The following is a 20,813-nucleotide window of genomic DNA, read 5'->3' on the forward strand; positions in this document are numbered from 1 at the left end:
ACAAGCTCGCCCGCGGCAGCAGTTTGCAGGGAGCCGGGTTGGAAAGCTAAAATTAACACAAAAATTCTGCTGCTGATGCTGATGCTGATGCTAATGACAGCAGCCAAGCAGCCTAGCGGATATGGATTGAGGAACAGGCGTAGATCTGGATCCAGATCTGGCGCTACAACTAGGGTTTCCGCGGGTGTCCACAACCTGAGTTTCATCGCAGTGCAGGGCGGGGCGGGGCGGGGCGGGTCAACAAAATGAGGGGGTCACTTCGTTTTGCCTTCGGTTAATTCGGTTGTGGCATTCTAGGATGTTGTAGTATCTATCCGTCTGTCGGGCAAATCACGGGATCTGCATCCGCCGATCGTTACTTTTCCAAAGTCGTGGTATAGTAACGGCTGCAGGCGTCTATGGCATAGATTGGCTGTCATGGAGCGGCTGCCCGACTGGTGCTTGGTCGTAGTAGGTAGAGGGTAATGCACATGCATAGGCATATAATGCCTAGAATGCTTGCCTAGGGTGCAACAACCTAACCTTCGTCCAAGAAGCTGCGCAGGAAGCTGCTGCTGTAGACATCTGTACATGCCATCACATTACGGCATTTACATAAATTAGGATTTCCCGCAGATTGATTAGTTTGTAAAATGCTGATATATTGACGGACAAACAACACCACCACCCCTAGTCTACAGTGAGAGTAATAAACCCTGACTTGTGCACCACATACAGCGTCGTCAATAAAGAAAAGCGTATTCGTTTCAGGAACGGACCACGACGATTTTGAACGTAACACATAAAGTATCCCTCGCTCTGCGCTGAGGAAGGGCAATACACCGACCTGCTGCTGCTAGCGGGACGATATCATGCCTGGTGGGATTGCAAACACGGCAACAGTTGCCGAGCGGCGTAAGTGCGCCGATACCGCGGGATCGCTGATGGCCAAGCCTCAGTGGACTACTAGTACGGCTGCTGCAGCCTCATTCCCGTCGTCGTCGCCTCCGCTGGCGACAACACCGACTGCGACTCTGCTTCTGCTGGCTCTGCTCATCATCACGCCTGGCAGCAGCAGCAGCAGCAGCAGCAGCAGCAGCAGCAGCAGCCCTCCTCTCCTAGCAGCAGCAACAGGAACGGGTTCCACGCTGTCCTGGACAAATGTGACGAACTTACCATGGCCCGTTGCTGAAACCTCCGCCGGCTTCCTGCGGGTCAGTGCGCGAGTTTGCATGCATACCCGCTTGCTCCTGAACAAGCAATCGTAAGGAGTGAAGTAGGATAAATCCAGGTGCTCGCTGACTACTCGGCTGTGACTTCCGTTATCCGTTAGATCGTGTCTACATACACACATACGTATACATAAATACGTACACCCTAGCACGGCCAATTATTATAGCATTCATACATTGACGCCGATCCGCCCACATATATACACGCACCCACACTGGGTGTCCATGTACATACATACATACATACATATCCTCCGCAGGGCCCGCAGAACGAGCCCCTGTTGGTCGTGGTCGGCCACCACAACTCCAGCTTCAATGCCACCACCGCCACCATGGTCCTTGACGTCGATAGAAACACCTGGTCAAGGTGGGGGCCATGGGGGTGGACAGAGAACTGGGTTATGTACATGCGTTGCGGGATTGCGATGACCGGCGGCAGTAGTGGTCAGCTGTGCGTGCTGCACTGAGTGTGTGTACGTGTACCGGCGACCTACAGACGCACCTAAGCCATGCATGCCCCGTGTGCGTGATCCCATCAAAATGCAAATATATTCACACACGTATACACACACCCACCCACCCACACCCACCCACACACACACACACACACACACGCGCGCGCGCGTGTACCCGCGTTTTTGCTCGGTGCGCATGCATGTGCGAACGCACCCAAGCAGGGGAGCCAATCGGTTGAATTTCGGAAATCACATGGCGGCGGTGACGTACGGCAACAGACTGTACCTCATCGGCGGTTTCTTGAACGGTTCTGAAAGTAAGAAGGTTGCGATGTATTGATTGCTAGGTAATGGCTGGGTTGGGTTGCAGATAGCTAGATCTGCTCACGCGGGACGGGCGCAGCGACGGCGTGTGATGAATAACCCAGTGACGGCTGCTCGGCGATCTTTCCATAAGTGTTGCTCTCTCGCTCGCTCGGTCGGGCTCCTGAAGCCGTAAATAATATTTAGCAGATATCGGTATTAATGTACGTACAGCCGTATCGCTTGCTTATTGGCCGTATTAAGAAGGATTATTTGCGATTATACGTACGTACGTACATACGTACACCACGCAGGCCGAATGCAGATCTACAACCCTCTCACCAGCAGCTGGAGCTACGGCCCGAATCCCGAGCATAAGGCCGGCGCCGCCTGTGCGACTGTGCTGCGCGGTTCCATTTACTACTGCGGCGGACTGCGGGACGGCAACCAGAAGTCGGGGCCGGTCGTTCCGACCTGCGCGTAAGTGCAAAGGGCTCGCGTGCCACTGCTGCTTATGGCTTTTGTTAGGTTTTCCGTTAGCTTGCATCGTCAGGTTTTCCGTTAGCTTGCATCGTCAGGTTTTCCGTTAGCTTGCATCGCTCATGGCAACAGGGGTAGGCTGCCTGATCAGCAGAGCTGCGCGCGGATAATTTACCAGCGCGTTTCCTAACAATAAAACGACATCCGTCGGCTTGCTTGTACTGCTCGCCCATCGTACCATCTAGGGTGTTCAACATTCCTATGGGAACCTGGTCGAGCATCCCACCCATGCCGTATGCCGTACACCACGCGTCTATGGTCACCGACGGCAACTTTGTCTACGTTGTCGGTGGCCGTAACGTCAGCAAGAACAGCGTTGATTCTCCGGTTGCCTTCACGCAGATTTACAATCCCGAAACTAAGGTACGCGCGGTGGGCTGTGTTTCATCTGGAAATAACAAAATAAGATTTTTAGCATCACACTGTAAATAGTTCAATAGTGTCGCGCATATGTAGGTGCGTGAGTAATAAATATATAGGAAAATGAATGATGGGCAACGTAAGACGTGGAGGGCGTGTCTGGAAACTTCCGCAGCAGCAGCTGGGATCTATACGTATGTATGCTGTTACAGGGTGGTATAGCTTCACCAGCGGCCCCCTTTCCCGAGGCAGTTCCCTGCTCTCCCCTGCGAGAGGGGCACCCTAATCCGTTCACCCCATCCGACTTCAGAATGTATTCGTTGGGTTCAGCAACTTACCACCAGCATCCAACCAAATCTAGCGGATCAACGGCGCCTCAACTTAGTTCCTGGTCAGCTCGCAAGTTGATATTATCACGTCCTACACCGTCCATTAGATGGGGGGCCACCTCCCATTTCGACACCTCTCACACACCCGAGAGGTCGGCAGGCGAATTTGAACCCGGACACTCCGGGAGCAGAAGTCAGACCTTAATCTCTGCCAGCCGCCCGCCGTATATTAGGATAGATAGATTGAAAGGTTCGTTCTTGATGTCTGCATGTCCATTACTGCCTGCTGGCCGGCTATGTTCACCTTTGTCAACTAATTATTATTATAGTGAAACAGGCGCAGACCTACACATAATGAGTTAGGTTCTGCGCGAGCCCAACGAACCAAAGCAACGAAATGATAAGACATTTACGTAGCAGTGGTAGTAGGGACGAGGTCACCAAACCAATATCCACCTTACGATCAAAGGTGTATATGTGCGTTGTGTATCTGTTCAATTATCATGTGGCTGCTATCTTTACTCGCATGCATGCAGACGTGGCGTTCCAGCGGCCAGCAGCTAACCGGAGGGCCCAAGGCGATGCCGTACGGGCGCGGTGGAATGGGTCCTGGCATCTCTATGTACGGCAGCCTTTACTTTTTCGGTGGTGAAGTCAGGTACGTACGTTCATGTCCCAATCACTAGTTGCGGGATCGATCCCCCAGGGGCCCCACTGAGTTATTATTAGTGACCACTACGGCGGGTCACATTATTAAATATCAAATATGCGTGACACATCATCCCTTGTGCGCACCATTACTTGCTGTCTACGTGCGGGCGAGCTTAGTAATAAGGTTGCCAAACTTTTATCGTAGCGCTTATAAATAGGCTGATGATTTGCATGTATGTATGTATGTATGTATGTATGTAAAACAGGTTGCCATCGTGCAATGCGTTATATAAATGTATGTGAGATGAAAATCATGCAGCATCTCAGCAGCATTAGACGATAGAAGTACAACCATTCGGTTAACACTCCGCCGCCCATCTTTTTCTCGTTTGGCTTCAAAAGGCTCATATTAAACATGCCAAAGTGCTAACGGGGGCTTATTGTTATCATTATTTTTTATAGTTGCTATTGTTGTTACCACTATTATTAATATTGCTATAATTACTGTTATTAGTATTAGTATTACTGTTATTACTATTGCTATCACTATTACTACTATTACAATTTTTATTTTTGTTAAATTATTATTATATTATATATATTATAATATATATATCATTCTTATTCTTATTCTTATTCTTATTCTTATTCTTACTCTTATTCTTATTCTTATTCTTATTCTTATTCTTATTCTTATTCTTATTCTTATTCTTATTCTTATTCTTATTCTTATTCTTATTCTTATTCTTATTCTTATTCTTATTCTTATTCTTATTCTTATTCTTATTCTTATTCTTATTCTTATTCTTATTCTTATTCTTATTCTTATTCTTATTCTTATTCTTATTCTTATTCTTATTATTATTATTATTATTATTATTATTATTATTATATTTGTTTTATTTGACAAAACGTACAACCGCTCTTTCGGGATCCCATGCATCGAGAATCACTCGCAATTATTATCAAAAACTATAATTGCGATGCTAAATGCATCTCGAAGTTGATGTTGCGTATTTCTGACCTCGTCACCGTTTCGTTTTATTACGTGTGCGTACAGCTGCAGAGGGACTGTACTTGGCAGATGTCCCAATTCGACCATCGGGCTCACGTCTACCGGCGTTTTTAACCGAGTTGACAGGTAGGTTCGCCCCGCGCGTGCAGAAATCAAAAAATCAAGATGAAAGTTTTAACAACGAATGAAGGGAAAGTCCTCGGAGAGACATCGTGCCTTCACGGCGGGCTGTGTGTGTATGTGTCTGCCATGTTACACGGTCCCGCCATACCTTACACCGTGTCTGCATGATGTGTAGCTCCCATGTATCTCCCATAGCTCCCAACTTTCGCTTTCCTTGATCTCTTCCGGTCTGTGGGTCATCACGTGCAGGTATACCCCAGCTACAGATACATGGGATCGAGTTTTCCCGATGAATGTGCCCCGCCATGGCTTCTACCCCGTTCTGGGGACAGCGCCAAGGAGCGCGGGGGGCGGCCCCGCGGTGTATGTATGCGGCGGTGGGCTCCAAGCTGGATACGGTGACTCCAACATTTGCTCATATGCTATTATAAATTAACCCCTCCAGCAGTCCATCATCAACTTCGTGACGCAGCAGAAACTCCTGACTAGACGGATATCTAGCTGCTGCTGCTGCTGCTGCTGCCATGCGTGCCTGCCTACTGCACCTCGTGCAAACGGCTTCTATCATTTATGATTCCTTAAGTCGTTCTTTTGCAGCAGAGTCCAGCCGGGTATGTCTCTGGTCGATTCGATGCTGTTTGTTGGGCTCGCTTTGACCCATGTACTTGGTGCGGCGTGGGGCCGCTAAACTATTTCGTTATTAGTTCATGCACGGATCCGCTGCCGTACGTTAATATGAGTGGATGATTGATGTACGAAATTAGTTCGGCTTAATATATAGCCTAATAGCCTTTTAACGGAGTGGGAGGCTTCTAGATCTGGGCCACTTGAACACATCGTCATTTCTACGAATCATCACCATACAGCACCATCCACCATTACCACACTGTACTACGCCATAGGAACTGCAAGTCCAAGGCGGTTGGTCCTGCCTTCTAGGATCCCTCCTCATCCAGTCACCCGAACATCCGTTTTATATGAATGCGGCGGTTCTTGGGTGGCGGAGTGTCGAGTTGTTTGTTTGCATGGGTAGCTAGGTTAGCCTCCTAGCCTAGCAGCATGTGTTTTGCTCTTTCCACGCGTTCACCACGCGTGATGAAGTTGTTCGGCGGCAAATGATGTAGATGGTAATGGTTCGAGTTCCTCTAAATTATTTACCATGCTGGATATAATACTGGCTGGTGATATATACACGTAACAATGTATTGACCAGCAGCTGAAGTTGGCGAACCTTATCGATTCACAGTGTTTATCTGGTGAACGAGGTTCTCAAGCAGCAGGCACGCTGCTGCGCCATACGTACGGCACATGTACGGCACATGTACGCAGACGACCCAGACTACTGGTATACCAGCAGCCTGGGTAGTTGATAGTTTTCTGTGTGTTACGCGAAATGATATATTATTCTTCGTGTTAGTATATGTTATCTATCTTTCTTCAACTGGTCCTTGGGGCCCCGCCCGACTCGTACGTAATGTGTCGCGGTGTCACATCTTTCGAGACAGATGGAGTAATTAATTACTCGTTACGTTATAAAGTCTTATAACGTAATATTACAAGGTGTAACAACGCACAAACGTGATAATGTTCCGGATAAACTAATGCATGCTGTCGTCGCATGCAGCTCCAGCATTCGTTCCCGCCCAAAAACTGCATGTGTCGCTTGCTTGCTTATTATAATAATGCTAACTAGCTAGCAATCCTAGGTTGTTGAGGGGACGATGTCGGTCGCCCTGCAGCTGGTAACATTACGCCCTCTGACTTTGCCGGCCTAGTCGCCCTAGTGATGCTGGTCCACCACATACTCAAGTAGGTGCCCGTTCCAACAATCTATTTAAATAGCAAAGTGCAGCTATTTATGATTTCGTGAAGAAGGGGTGTATTGCTTCGCCCGCGGCCATTAACCTGGCAATCCCTAGGTACCAAGCTTCCCCGATGTTTCAGGGGCACCTTCATGCTGTGAAGTCAGCAGTTACTTTAGCGGAATCAGCACCCACTGCCGGCATTTAGCGGAATCTGCCGGATTAACGGCGGTGTCAGGCAACTCTTCTCCTAGTTGTCTTTCAGGTCACTAAAACTGGCAGGGTCTATCATCACCGTCCAAGAGTCGCTCGGCGGCATGGGGATGTCCGTATCCACTGGCACCCTCTTACGGCGGTTTGACTGTCTAATTGCCTGTTAGTTGTATCATCTGGGTGATTGTCTAATTTGTATATTAGTCTCTAGTGCAGTGCACGGCCAGCTGGCCCAATGGCTCTACTCTTCGTGAGTCTGGAGCCCACTGTAACAACCATACACACCCACAACTGAAAAACGTTTTTGACGCTTGGGTGGGAGCAGTGATGCTTCACTGAGCTCGGCTCGGGAACGGGTCGCCGTACATAGAGTCAAAGTTGAGAAAGCTTGCTCAGACGGCTTGTTCATAAAAATTTCTTCAAGTGAAGTCGGATCTTTGAATGCATGGTTCTAGGGAGCTCCTGTTCAGCATGCTCGATGGGGAAAATCTTTCGTAAGGTGGTTACCTAGGAAAACCCCCACAGTAACCACTTGGTCACTAAAAAATTACCCTTCGGTGAAAATTTTCAAAAAACACTGCGTCATGCGCCCGCCCATCACTCGCAGTGAACCGCGCCAAGCGTAATTGCGATGAGCAGATAATAAGTATGATTAAATTTAAACTGATGGGTCAAATCGGTTTTTTTGTATTATTTCATTTCATTTGTGCAGTATTTACAAGATATAGAGGGGTCGGAGATCCGAGAATGGCTAGAGCTGACGATCGAAATGCCACCCTCGCCGCCGGTCTGGCTCGCCCAATTGTCATGACAAATGTAGCGGCGAGACCAGCGTCAGCGCAGTCATCAGGAACTGTTTATTTGAAGTCATATTATGTGATTTTCCTAGGAGGATACTCAGAGACTGCAGTTGTCCAAGGGTAAAGCTGTACCGACTTTCAAAAATGGCGGCGGACACGCACATATGAGCAGCAACTCCACGCCGTTTTCGTCATGATTAAGTTTTTTAATATCCAGACGTGTTACGAATAATATCTCCGGCAGCCCGGATAAGTTTCAAGTTGGAAGTTATTATGGGGGTGTTTCCACTTGGATTAAAAGTCACCGATTAAGGTATGTTTATAATTAATCCACGCCAATCCGCCGGTAATCCACGAAGGAATGTTTCATACGCCGGGTTAAGGAACGAATTGAAGTACAACATTTGCCATTCCGTGCATACAATACAAAAACGAGCGTTGTTGAACATTTAAAAGACTATCCAGTATCAAAATGAAGGCCTTGCAGCACTGAACGACACCCACGGTGTGGTGCATAATGCCGAACGAGAAGCGCAAAACTTCCACAAAACTAGAAACACCGACAGCCCTTACAAGGGATAACCTTCCAACCTATAATGCAGTTTTTTTTATGAGGCGTTGTAAAACGTGTCAATCCGAGATTGTCAATTTGATACTTAATGCCCACCAAGTAGCAAATGTTTTCCACCGAGTTTGAGCTTTTAGTATATGAAGAATGTGGGCATTTTACAACATGTTAATCTAAATTTAATCCGCGAAGCGCGCAGATACGGGCGTAGGTACCTAATCCCGCCAATCTTAATCCGCCAAATCCGTCCTAATCCGTGCGATGTTTCCATATGCGACGGATTAAGCCTTAATCCGTGACTTTTTATCCAAGTGGAAAACCCCCCATAGGTGGTTGAAATTTTTACTGACGAACATGCTCGCTCGGTGCCGCGACGGCGGCCCTGCAGCGGCGAATTCTGTACGCATGAATAGAAATTGAGTGGAACAGAGGACGTACATCCTTTGAGGTTCCCGGCAAATGCGATCCCATCAATTTGATTAAATTGTTTAAAAAATAGTGAATTATTAGGTATCTGTACTACAAGGTGAACATGGCTGCCGTACCTTGCTGTCTCCTCGCTCCTTGCATAGGTAGGCGCCCACCGTATCTGTGGGCGAGCATTTATTGGCACGAGCATCTAAAGCTCCATTTACCAAGCTGCATTCGTAGGCATACCTGCTTTCTATTGCAGTAAAAATGCGGAGCGGCGGCGAAGTCGGCATATCTTCTCACGGCGCTTGTCGGATTATGGCCACGTTCTTGTTACTTCTCTGTCTCCTATATTCAGGTGAGCTGTTATCTGGAGCGGACAGAACGGCTGTTATCTGTAGGGAAAACTTGGAGAAAAAAACTTTATTGCCAAAGCAAGGTTGCGCAATGCTCCGCCGCAGCGTGAGCTCATATTTATTTTACCAATTTTACCAATACCTCATTAATTTACGTTTCAGAGCTATACGCGGCTGCCGTGCGCTCTGACAAGGGTGATCAGCGGGTCACAAACTGCTGGCGTGCACGTCTATCTGTAGAACTTCTTATCTTCTATAGATCGTGGGCTGGTACATAATTAGATCGGGACCGTACCAAACTAGTATACCAGGGTGCGATATATAGACCATCGAAAAACTTTATTTTTAATGAGGCCAGCAGCTACTGACACACATGAGCATTCCGTCTTTCATGGCTCTAGTCCGGCATACATGGGTCAATTCCATGTTAACCAGTTTTGCAAATAATGCGCCTGCAGAGTCTGCTATGTCGGCGGAGACACTGGAGAGCCGCATGCGCAGTACCCATGGTGCATCTGTAGCATCCCACGCAGCAGCAACCGCCAACCTCGCCAACCGCCGGGGACTCCAGGGAGTCATCCCTGACATCTCTCCACCGCGCAAATCGCCACCGCCTACACGCTCTCCATCGCCTCCCCGTCCACCCCCCTCACCTCGCCCACCCCCCTCACCTCGCCCATCCCCCTCACCTCGCCAGCCACTCCCTTCCCCACCACCCGTCCAGTCGCCCAGCAGGCCGCTGATCCCAAAGCCTCCTCTGCCCCAACAGCAACCCCCGCCTTCGTTACCTTCCTCACCACCTCCTGTTACCAACATTTACGTGTTCATGAGATTGAAGCCAGCCGCACCCGAAATCCCAAAACCTGACCGTCAGTTTGGCCGTGATATCAACTGCAGCAATCTTGCGGACATCATTTCTGCTAACCTAATGAAGGTGGCGGCGCAAGCCCAGCTCATCTTTTCGTCACCCCTTCAGGTCACCGCTTGCAATGACACCACTTTCCGTATGACCGGTGCAGTGGTGTACGACCCAGCTGCATGTGTGGCGACGGAAAGCCTACTTGAAGCATCGTGGACGCTGAGCGACTGGTTGAAGCTTGCGATGACGGAGAATCGGAATTGCACAGCTTCTCCAGACATCCGCGCAGCAGTGTCACTTCATTCGTACGGCCCTATGGGAGAATCGCAATGCATCGACCTGTGCCGTTCACGCATCTTTTGTGCTGATGCTTCAATGCGAATAAGGATATCTGAGTACTGAATTAAAATGCCTCTCAAGATGCTGGCGGAGCACCTCAGCGCATACTTCCAGACAATATGTATGTACGTGTGCTGTACCATGTATGTACAACCGCTGCTACACCAAGACCAATTGCACCAGCCACATGGACAGTGTAGCCTTCTATATTTGCCTTCTACCACGCAGATTCCCTCCCTGCAGCAGCTGGTATGACTGTTAACTGGGTTACGTGCCGACAGGGGTTCGCGTGAGTAACTGATGCTTATTATATTCTACAACAGTATGGGGCGCTCCAGTATTACTACGTAATAACTGCATGTGTGCTTGGTTTCCAACCAGCCATGCACATGCCAACACGTCTTCTCCCAAGCAGCAGAATCTGTGGCTAAGCCAAATTAGGACGTGTAGCAGCTGGCCGCTGAAAAGGCCCCTCGAGATGCTGGTGGTCGCGCTACGCGCGAATTTATAGCGCCGTACTGTGTACCGGCTGCTACAGGACGACAATTAGTGGAGATGGTGGACTGTGCACGTAATGATGCTTGGAAGCATGTAATAAACGAACCTCGTCAGGTAGGTGTACAGGTCTCCCCCGTTGTGCATGAGGGCCGAAAGGGCGCAGATATGTCCGGTGCTTTATTGGCACACCTTGAACTAATAGCTATCACCAGCTGGTGTTTATTGGGTGCTGCGTTCACAGCTCTTGCTTGTGTTTATATCGGCGCGTGTCGGTGTGATGCATTACGTTTGAGCACATGTCAACTAAATTTTAAGCCAAAAATGTTCATGCGGCCAGCAGAGTGTGCGCGGAGATAATAATGCCACTTACTGGTGTGCAAAAGAGCTAAGCTACCAGCTTGCTTGGCCCCGTACAAGCTTGAAACAGCTTGCTACAGGCGGGAACGGTGAGGCTGGACGTGTGGTTGGTGAATTACGAGAGATATTGTTGTCGTCGTGGGCGTGCGTGGGGGTCGACATCCCCTAAGTGAGGCCCCTACTGGAACCCCTAGCTACTGGGCCCCCTACTGGCGGGTTAATAATTCCGGCATGTTGCAATAGCGCATTTTTAATAGCTAGGCTAAGATGAAGCGTTATGACATGGAGGTATGTCTCTGGTCTTACAATGTAATTCATGGTACGGCCGTTGTAAAGTCGTGACCGCCGCTGTATGACCCGCAGCAAACGTTTTGGTGCAGCGGCGGTTTCAGTAATTGTACTGGCTTGACCCGCTGTCACGTTTGTGATATGTGAGAAGATGGATGCTGTAAGATACGATATACAACTGCTTATTACTTTTCTGCACCTACCAGAAGTAAGAACGCACTGCCGCACGCGGCGCACGCACGCTCCATCTATAGGCTAAGGCAAGGTCTGTATGCATTAGCCAGCATCAGCGTGGGGAGACCTTCCTTGCTGTTCAGTACCGAAGACCTTTATTTCAATACGCCTCCTTGTATCATGCACGGTAGGTGGGCCGATTGTGTGACTCCTCCTCCTCCTCCAAGGAAGTGTAATATCCTGGGTATTATATATCACGGGATCTGCATCCACCGATTGGTTCTTTCCTGAAAAGATCGTGATATAACAGAAAGTACCAGCAGCTGCTTGCCTGTGCAGCTTGCCTCGATTTCGGACAATGCCACAGGAGGCAACGCCCAAGGCATGTCGTGTCTACAATCAGAGGCAACGCCCAAGGCATGTCCTGTCTACAAATCCAACGTTAACTATTAAGACATGCATATAAAAGGGTAATAAAAAGCTGTGAAGTATAAACAGTGGATATTTGTAACTACAGTGTCCCGAATAGACGGACTCCGCGTTCTTGCCACACTTACACCGCCATCAAGCCTAGGGCGTGCTCTAGGTTCTCTGCGTGCACCGCTAGGCGAGCGCTAGCCCACCAGATCAGGGCCCCAATCAAGCTCGCCCGAGATCTTTTTAAGTCATCACCCCGGTGAAGCAATGGCGCTTACAGCTGCCGCTCATCGTTGTCGCGGACTGCTGACCTTGAGCACCTGCAGACCCGGCAGCAGCCCCCTGCTGCTACTGCTGCTGTCGGGTGTGCTGGCTCTTATGTCAGCTTGCGGCCAGGGTCCCCTCCTCGCTGCCGCAGATGTGAATGTAAGCTGGACGGATGTGGCAAGCATGCCGTATGCCATCGGGGAGTCGTCCGCTGCCATTCTCAAGGTGCGTGCGTTTTAGTAAAACGAACACAGCGCGAATGAACTCAGAAAAGGAATCAAAGCGCGCTTGGGCTCGAGCGACCGCAATCCTAGGACTTCTGCCTATGGCTACTTAATCCGTCGCTATATGGCTGGGCCGCGTACGACAGGCAGGGTCGCCGGCTGCCTAGCATACATACATACATACATATGCCTGCTTGCAAAACTAAGGAAGCGTGAAGCGCCATCCAGGAGCGCAGATCATCATCAGCGAATGGCGACGGACTATGCTAACCACATGCATGTCTTCGTGCTTGCAGGGCGCCAAGGGCGAGCCTCTGCTGCTAGTGATGGGTTTCCATCATATCGAGAAAAACGCGACGAAGGCCACCATGGTGCTGGATATCGATGCCAACGTGTGGTCCGTGTGAGTGAATGCACATGCACAGCAGATAGGGCTTATCCGTGGATCGATAGATAGAGGAGTCGGGCGGTTCGTTATATGATGTGTGGGACAAGGGGCTCATATCTTCACCCTGCGGCCGCTACCCGGCAGACTCTGCCGTCCCCGGTACTTCGGGGCACCCTCATCCAGTCACCCTAGCCAATTCTCAGTGGGTCACTAAGGTTCCGCGGTTCACCGGTTCGGCCGAACCCACCACCGGCCACCAACGGAATCTGCCGGGTCGACAGCGGCCCAACTTCATGCTTTGTCAGATCGTGAGACAACTATATCCCAGGTCACCATCATCCAGGGATTAGGATCCACCATCAGGACTTTTCCGAGCCTGACGGGTCTCGATCTCGGAACGTCCGGGGGCATTGTTATGTATGTCGTTACAGGGTGGTTAAGCTTCACCAGCGGCCCCCTTTCCCGAGGCAGTTCCCTGCTCTCCCCTGCGAGAGGGGCACCCTAATCCGTTCACCCCATCCGACTTCAGAATGTATTCGTTGGGTTCAGCAATTCACCACCAGCATCCAACCAAATCTAGCGGATCAACGGCGCCTCAACTTAGTTCCTGGTCAGCTCGCAAGTATGTGTGTGTTATTGTTATGTGTATGCATGTGTGTACAGCCGTGCATTTACAGCCCTGTGTGAAAAGTAATCACCATGGGAGTGTCGTCTAGAAGGATCTGCAGAGCATAGTGTCTATAATAGCTAGGTAGATTCATAGTTAGTTGCCTTTGCCGGTTACTTATGGTCGACTTTCGGTCGACTAACGATTGACCCTCTCTATGTATTCATCTCCCCCGCCGCCCGTTGCGACTCCTGAGCTGCAGTAAGGCCCAGCGTCCGTTCGTGGGACACCACATGGCGGCAGCGACGTACGGCAACAAGCTCTACCTCATTGGCGGTTATCTGAACGGAACCACAGGTATACGTGTGCGTATGTATGTATGTATGTTTGTGTGGAATGTGCGTCTAATTAGCCGCCACTGCACGCATGTGGTTTTGTGACCGGCTTTGTCGTCAGCGCATTCCGAGGGGCGGATAGAACGTATCTAGCTATGTATCCGCTGAGCACGTCTGATCGCATCCTATTTCTGCCCCGCCCTGTAGAGAATATGCAAATCTACGATCCCGTAGAAGACAAATGGGCCGTCGGGCCGAAACCGCCATTCAAGACTGGCGCTGCCGTTGCCGAGGCCATTGGGGACACCATCTACTACTGCGGAGGCCTCGATGAGGGCAATGAACGATCCGGCAAACCGATTGATAAGTGCGCGTAAGTGTATGTGGAGTGAGAGAACAGCTTGCTTGATAAGTTTTGAATGATGGCACTACTTCGAGCGTCCCCAGCATCCTGCTTCCCACTTTCAGAGCCTCCTGCTTGCGTGGGTTTATTTTATATCGGATCTAATATAAAGAGAGCCGGCAGGCCTCATCACTCATCCCGGATCATGAATGCGAAGGCAGGAACGAAGACCGCATGCATGCGTGACCTTTTGGTTGCTGACGAACTAATAGTACTAATAGTACTAATAGTACTAATAGTACTAATAGTACTAATAGTACTAATAGTACTAATAGTACTAATAGTACTAATAGTACTAATAGTACTAATAGTACTAATAGTACTAGTACTAGTAAGCTGATCATCACCAAGCGTGATGATGCGCTCTGTACTTCTTTCTATACATACAGGACGCGCGCAACAGTATGCCAATAATGCAAGTCCGTTGTGGGTCTTTTGCAATAAATTTAATCATAAGAACGAGCATACCCTCACTCATGTTAACAGTCTGTGCCGTACGTATACGTATGACCACGATAAGCAAGTATGTATGTATGATGCATGTGCCTGCACACTGAATACAGGAAATTCCACGTGCCGTCCAACACGTGGTTGCCCATGGCCTACATGCCTTACGCCGTACACCACGCCTCCGCTGCCACGGACGGCAAGCTGTTTTACGTGTTTGCCGGGCGCGACAGCATAGCGGGCACGTCTACTAATCCCGTGAACTACACGCAAATCTACGACCCCGAAAGCGACGTGAGTACCATGCATGCAGCGGTATGGGACCCGTCTGCTGTAGATTGGAGAGCATTGCCCATTGCCCATCTAATATCGGGCCTATTTATATATTTACCATTTGCACGATGTATAGAACATTCTAAACGTTGAACCTATGCGGGATGTATTTCTATGTCGGTTCTAGCTATTATACGTTGACCACGTCTACAGACGATAAAATGTTTCACAGACGGTCGTGCTGTATAGCATGACGAGTCATACATGGTATAAATTCGACCGTCCTTTCATTATTTGTACGTCTGTCGTACCTATTGTATAATACTAGGTTGCTTGATTATTGGTGCCCGTTGCAGACCTGGAAATCCAACACGGATGCTGATGGTCCTGCCGCTACACCAGCTGGCCGTGGCGGCATGGGTGGCGCCGCTTATTACGAGGGATACTTCTACGTCATGGGTGGTGAGGTCAAGTAAGTGTAACGGTCGTTTTCATTTTCAGCAGTGATGTTCATCTAGCTAGGAGTGATCAGTCTCATACATCAATCGTGCATGCATGTGTGTGGCCGCCGACTGCTGCTGCGGACACACACCTGCCGCCTGCCTGCCCCCTCGGGCCATACATACTAGTTAGTACACACTGTGCCACCTCGCTCGCAGTCCGTCCAGATACCTACATAGGGTGATTAGTGTGGATCACTTTTAAACACTAACATATGCCTTGATTGCTGCTGCTGCCTGCTGCTGCGCAAATGAAGGTGTAGCCGGACGTGGATGGGCAGATGTCCAAACAACAAGCTCACTCTTACTTCGCTGGGCGTCTTCTATCGCATTGACAGGTCTGTGAACTAGTGAACTGAGCTCGTCAAGTAACTACGTACTGCGCCCATACTCTGCTGTGTCCATGTCTACAGTGCTACGGGTTTATACAGCAGCCGCGTACCTGCCATGATTGCTGCTCACACCCTGTCGCCCACATGGGCGGTTTGCAGGTACAGGGAACGCACCCCACGACCATGTAACACACGACCATGCAACACAGACACGCATATTAGCCGAAGGGCTAATTAATACTTAATATAAATAACGCATCACCATACCTCGTACTTCCGTAATGCACTGCTGTCTCGTACTATTGCTAAACGGAAGGCTTATATTCTAACGGTTCCATCATTATCGACCACAAGCTTGTGCTCGGTAATGATAGTAAGTCAGGTTCACCGCGGCAAATGGCCTAAGACTCTGTACCGCACGCACGCCGTTGCACCTGCGTTCCGTTTCAGGTACAACCCCCGCACCAACACGTGGGACAGGGGTCTGCCGGGTATGTCTGTTGGACGTCATGGCGCCTTCCCGGTGGTAGGTCCAAGACCCAAGGGCGGAAACCCCGGCGGCACAGGCGACGTGGTGTTCGTGTGCGGTGGGGGTATCAAGCAGAATTATAGCGAGGAACATCTATGCACATACATGGAAGTTGTGTGACGATGTATGGCTGACGGGAAGCGAGCTAGATAGCTGGGGTGAAGGCCGAAAATGAAGGGCATACGTCCATGCTTTACGCACACGCGGATGTAGTTTTTTTGAGAGTGAAACTCCCCTGCTAGCACAGCCACGCAAAAAGCATTCCCAGATGCTTTGGGTCACAAACAAGCAAGTCGCTCGGATCCCAAACCGTGTACACATGTGCATGAATGATGATAATTAGTTTTGTACGTGCATGATGCATGTCCGTCTGCTAGCTAATGGTTTCCACCGTGATAGGTCGATAGGGAGGTACGGTTCATATGCTTTAATAATATGCTTTCGATTGACGGAGGTATTATATGTGCAAATATGTCCTGATTAATGAGAATGGTGTGATGATATTCTGTGTATGAATTAGGCATGCGGGTGGGGCCCGGCTGGCATGCTAGCATCCGTTAATGGAAGCATTATGGCGACGTAATCAAATCAATCAGTTTACTTGTGTTTATGAGGGATATGGCGAATGTGTTGTTCATCAGGGAGATCCAATAACGGGCGTAGTCGCTTAATGAGAGATAGGGATCTAATCTATCGGCGTCATCCAGGCCTAGGCCTAGGCCTGCTGTAAATCGCGACAGGTAGGCCAAACGGCCGCGCACAAACCATCCCTGCTGATGGCGTCTTGATCGGCCTTGCTAAGAAATCTTCTTGGCCACTGCCAGTCGCAAGCACTTCATCGGACGTTGCGCAATCATCTCGCTCAGCGAGGCGCGAGACGCTCTCGATGTGCATGACCCACATACATACATACATACATACATACATGCAGTTGTCGACGCACATTCAATGACGTGTCAAGTTGACGCTTGCAATTGGGCGGACCTATGCGCGGTTCTGACGCCTGGCTGTATCGTGATCCCGCCACCCTGTTGATCATGTGGCGGCTACTCAAACGCAGCAGCTCATCGTGACCTGCGTTTGAGCACGACCGTACTCATCAAGGGTCTGCATAACTTTACTGTCGGCCCTTCTGGCTGCCGTAAACTGCGCGTCCAACTACTGCTGCCCTATCTTACATTTGTGTAGTATCCTGGGTATCACGGGATTGACATCCGCCGATCGGTTCTTTTCCTGCGATAAGACGTGATACAACAATTTGTAACTACTGCATGGCTGCAGCTGGGATCATTCTTTTATCTGTGTAAACTATCTTCGATAATAAAGTGTAAGAAGGAAAAACATTAAAAATCCTAGGGGATACACCCGAGGCCTACCTTTAAGGATCCCATCCAGGATCAAATGATCATTAGACTGCGGAGCGGTTGTGGATGAGCTGCATGTCTTTTGTGAATGCCCAGCCTGCGGAGGCTCACGGGCTACTGCTTAGTAAGCAGTACGAGAGGGAACTTGGCTTCCGAGGGGGTGGGACGTGTGACTACTATGGCCGAGGGCCCCCTACCTAGCTGTGGTTGGCTTTCTATCGGAGGTCTGTGAGACCCTGTAAGAAGCGTTCAGCTCCCTTGGCATCTCCCTGAGTACTCTTTGCCTGGTGTTACAGGCACACGCGTGTCTTGGCAAGGAAGGGGAGCGGGGGAGAGCATCACACCCACGAAGCCCTGGCCCTTACCTGGCACACCCCTCCTATCTCGCACATGCGAAAAACGTGTTATTGCTTGCACCTTGTATTTTGAGTCAAGCGTCAAAATTAAGAGTCAGGCGCAAAATCACGCGCACCTGCTGCCGTGTTCCATAGGAATATATGGCTTCTGTACATGCGTATGTAAAGCTGATGATGAAGCTAAGCTGGCTGACTATCACCTGTCACGGTTATGTTAAGTAATAAGCAAGATAGCTGCAAGATGCGACATATTATACTATTATTTGTATGATCTTACCAGCAGTTATGAATGCACTGCCGCACACATATTCCATCTCAGGCATGGTCTGTATGCACTTAGGAACTTCCTTTCAGTACGCCTGCCTGTGTGTGCTACTGTATGACTCATCCAAGACAGCACCAACTGCTGCCTGTAAAACTTGATCTGGGACTGTTCCGCAAACAGCACAGGCAGCTGCCACCTAGCTACTAGCACAGTCATACGAGGCAGCGCGAGCACGAGGCATACGAGCAAAGCACATGATGTCGTGTTTTTTCAAGTAATCCAAGTAAGACGTATAAAAAGGTAACCCAAATCTAATTTTCAGCAATTAAGCGCTAGCCTACAAACAGGCGCCAATCAATCTCGCCCGTGATACTACATAAGTTATCAATCCGTAGAAGCAATGACGTTAACAACTACTGCTCATCGTTATCACCGACTAAACTTGAGCACCGGCAGACCCAGCATCAACACCTTGCTGCTGCTACTGCCGGGTTTGCTGGCTCTTATGTCAGCTTGGGGCCAGGGTCCCCTCCTCGCTGCCGCAGATGTGAGCGTTAGCTGGACGGATGTGTCCAGGATGCCGTACGCCGTCGGGGAGACGTCCGCTGGCATTCTCAAGGTGCGTGCGTTTAAAGGAAACGAACCGAAGGAGGCGCTAGTAACGGACTGATGGAAAGGAAGTAAAGCGCGCCTGGGCTCGAGCGAGCGTGATTCTCGGACTTCTGCCTATACTTCGCCGATACCATCTACAGCTTTCGGACGCGCGCGGCTATATGGCTGGGCCGCGTACGACAGGCAGGGTCGCCGGCTGCCTAGCATACATACATACATACATATGCCTGCTTGCAAAACTAAGGAAGCGTGAAGCGCCATCCAGGAGCGCAGATCATCATCAGCGAATGGCGGCGGACTAGTTCTTTGTATGCTAACACATGCATGTCTTCGTGCTTGCAGGGCGCCAAGGGCGAGCCTCTGCTGCTAGTGATGGGATTCAATATTAATGACGGAAGAGCGTCCCAGGCCACCATGGTGCTGGATATCAATGCCAACGTGTGGTCCATGTGAGTGCATGCACATGCACAGCAGATAGGGCTTATCTCTGGATCGATAGATAGAGGAGTCGGGGGGTTCGTTATATGATATTGTTACAGGGTGGTATAGCTTCACCAGCTGCCCCCTTTACCGAGGCAGTTCCCTGCTCTCCCCTGCGAGAGGGGCACCCTAATCCATTCGCCCCCTCCGACTTCAGAATGTAATATATACGTTGGGTTCAGCAACTCACCACCAGCATCCAACCAAATCTAGCGGATCAACGGCGCCACAACTTAGTTCCTGGTCAGCTTGCAAATTGCTATAATCACGTCCTATACCGTCCACAAGATGGGGGGCCACCTCCCAATTTAACACCCCTCACATACCGAAGGGTCGGCAGGTGGACTTGAACCCGGAACCTCAACTAGACTTGCAGAGCATAGTGTAATGGTAGATAGATGTGTAGCTAGCTGCCTTTGCCGGTTACTTATGGTCAACCTTCGGTCGACTAATGATTGAGATGGATGCCCCTCTCTATGTATTCATCTCCCCCGCCGCCCGTTGCGACTCCTGATGTACGACAGTAAGGCCCAGCGTCCGTTCGTGGGACACCACATGGCGGCAGCGACGTACGGCAACAAGCTCTACCTCATTGGCGGTTATCTGAACGGAACCACAGGTATACGTGTGCGTATGTATGTATGTATGTATGTATGTATGCATGTATGTATGTATGTATGTATGTATGTATGTATGTATGTATGTATGTATGTATGTATGTATGTATGTATGTATGTATGTATGTATGTATGTATGTATGTATGTATGTATGTATGTATGTATGTATGTATGTATGTATGTATGTATGTATGTATGTATGTATGTATGTATGTATGTATGTATGTATGTATGTATGTATGTATGTATGTATGTATGTATGTATGTATGTATGTATGTATGTATGTATGTATGACGTTGATTACACTGTGGGCTGAAAAGCCGGGGGCCCAGGGCCGAAGCACAGCGCGGGGGGCGGGTGCATACGGCTGGTTAGTCTCATGCACTCCGCCCCCGGGTCAGGCCGCACGGGAAACGACGGCCGGCACGCAACAGCGCTTGTTTGGCGCTCCAACTAGACGGGATCTATGCCCGTTGGTCTCCTAACATAAACGAAGTCGCAACTGGGGGGCTCTTCCTGCCGACCGAACGAACCGAGCATCTCAGAGAGCTCGCTACCAGGACTTGGGCGACCGGGAGCCCGACGAGTCTTCCCGGGCTGGGGAGGTCACCAAGCTCAAAAATCCTCACGCAAAAAAGAGCGCAAAGAGCTCACACCACAAGACGCCAAACAGCCTCCTGAGACTACTACCCTCCTCCGCCTCTCCCTCCCTGGGCTAGTCCAGGGGAGATAGCCCCCGTCGA

The 20,813-nt window shown here is 49.7% G+C and overlaps 4 protein-coding genes across 4 annotated transcripts in view; all 4 read left to right on the plus strand.

Annotated features, from left to right (window-relative positions):
* Positions 1-1,526: 1,526 nt before the first annotated feature.
* VOLCADRAFT_91399 (uncharacterized protein) lies at positions 1,527-6,800 on the plus strand (the record flags this gene model as incomplete). Its single annotated transcript, XM_002950878.1, has 7 exons — positions 1,527-1,578; positions 2,284-2,449; positions 2,695-2,872; positions 3,735-3,856; positions 4,910-4,990; positions 5,237-5,364; positions 6,727-6,800. The coding sequence occupies 7 exons, from the start codon at positions 1,527-1,529 to the stop codon at positions 6,798-6,800; spliced, it is 801 nt and encodes a 266-aa protein (XP_002950924.1).
* A 2,102-nt stretch (positions 6,801-8,902) lies between these two features.
* VOLCADRAFT_91400 (uncharacterized protein) lies at positions 8,903-10,398 on the plus strand (the record flags this gene model as incomplete). The annotated part of the gene is made up of 3 exons (XM_002950879.1): positions 8,903-8,942; positions 9,140-9,243; positions 9,835-10,398. 3 exons carry the CDS (start codon positions 8,903-8,905, stop codon positions 10,396-10,398), a joined length of 708 nt encoding a protein of 235 aa, XP_002950925.1.
* Positions 10,399-12,336: 1,938 nt separating this feature from the next.
* Positions 12,337-17,562, plus strand: VOLCADRAFT_91401 (uncharacterized protein; the record flags this gene model as incomplete). The annotated part of the gene is made up of 11 exons (XM_002950880.1): positions 12,337-12,433; positions 12,488-12,561; positions 12,857-12,963; positions 13,812-13,912; positions 14,098-14,263; positions 14,857-15,034; positions 15,370-15,485; positions 15,771-15,851; positions 15,927-16,004; positions 16,296-16,432; positions 17,435-17,562. The coding sequence occupies 11 exons, from the start codon at positions 12,337-12,339 to the stop codon at positions 17,560-17,562; spliced, it is 1,263 nt and encodes a 420-aa protein (XP_002950926.1).
* Positions 17,563-18,584: 1,022 nt separating this feature from the next.
* The window catches only part of VOLCADRAFT_104910 (uncharacterized protein), a gene marked incomplete at its 3' end in the record, with an annotated part of 6,109 nt that continues 3,880 nt past the window's right edge, over positions 18,585-20,813 (plus strand). Inside the window, exons 1-4 of the mRNA XM_002950881.1 lie at positions 18,585-18,642; positions 18,872-18,978; positions 19,314-19,420; positions 19,976-20,070. Coding sequence (XP_002950927.1) covers positions 18,937-18,978; positions 19,314-19,420; positions 19,976-20,070 — 244 coding nt within the window. The 5' untranslated portion in view covers positions 18,585-18,642; positions 18,872-18,936. The remainder of the gene's footprint in view (positions 18,643-18,871; positions 18,979-19,313; positions 19,421-19,975; positions 20,071-20,813) is intronic.

The sequence above is a fragment of the Volvox carteri genome (genome assembly GCF_000143455.1).
Source record: "Volvox carteri f. nagariensis unplaced genomic scaffold VOLCAscaffold_21, whole genome shotgun sequence".
NCBI lineage: Eukaryota > Viridiplantae > Chlorophyta > Chlorophyceae > Chlamydomonadales > Volvocaceae > Volvox > Volvox carteri.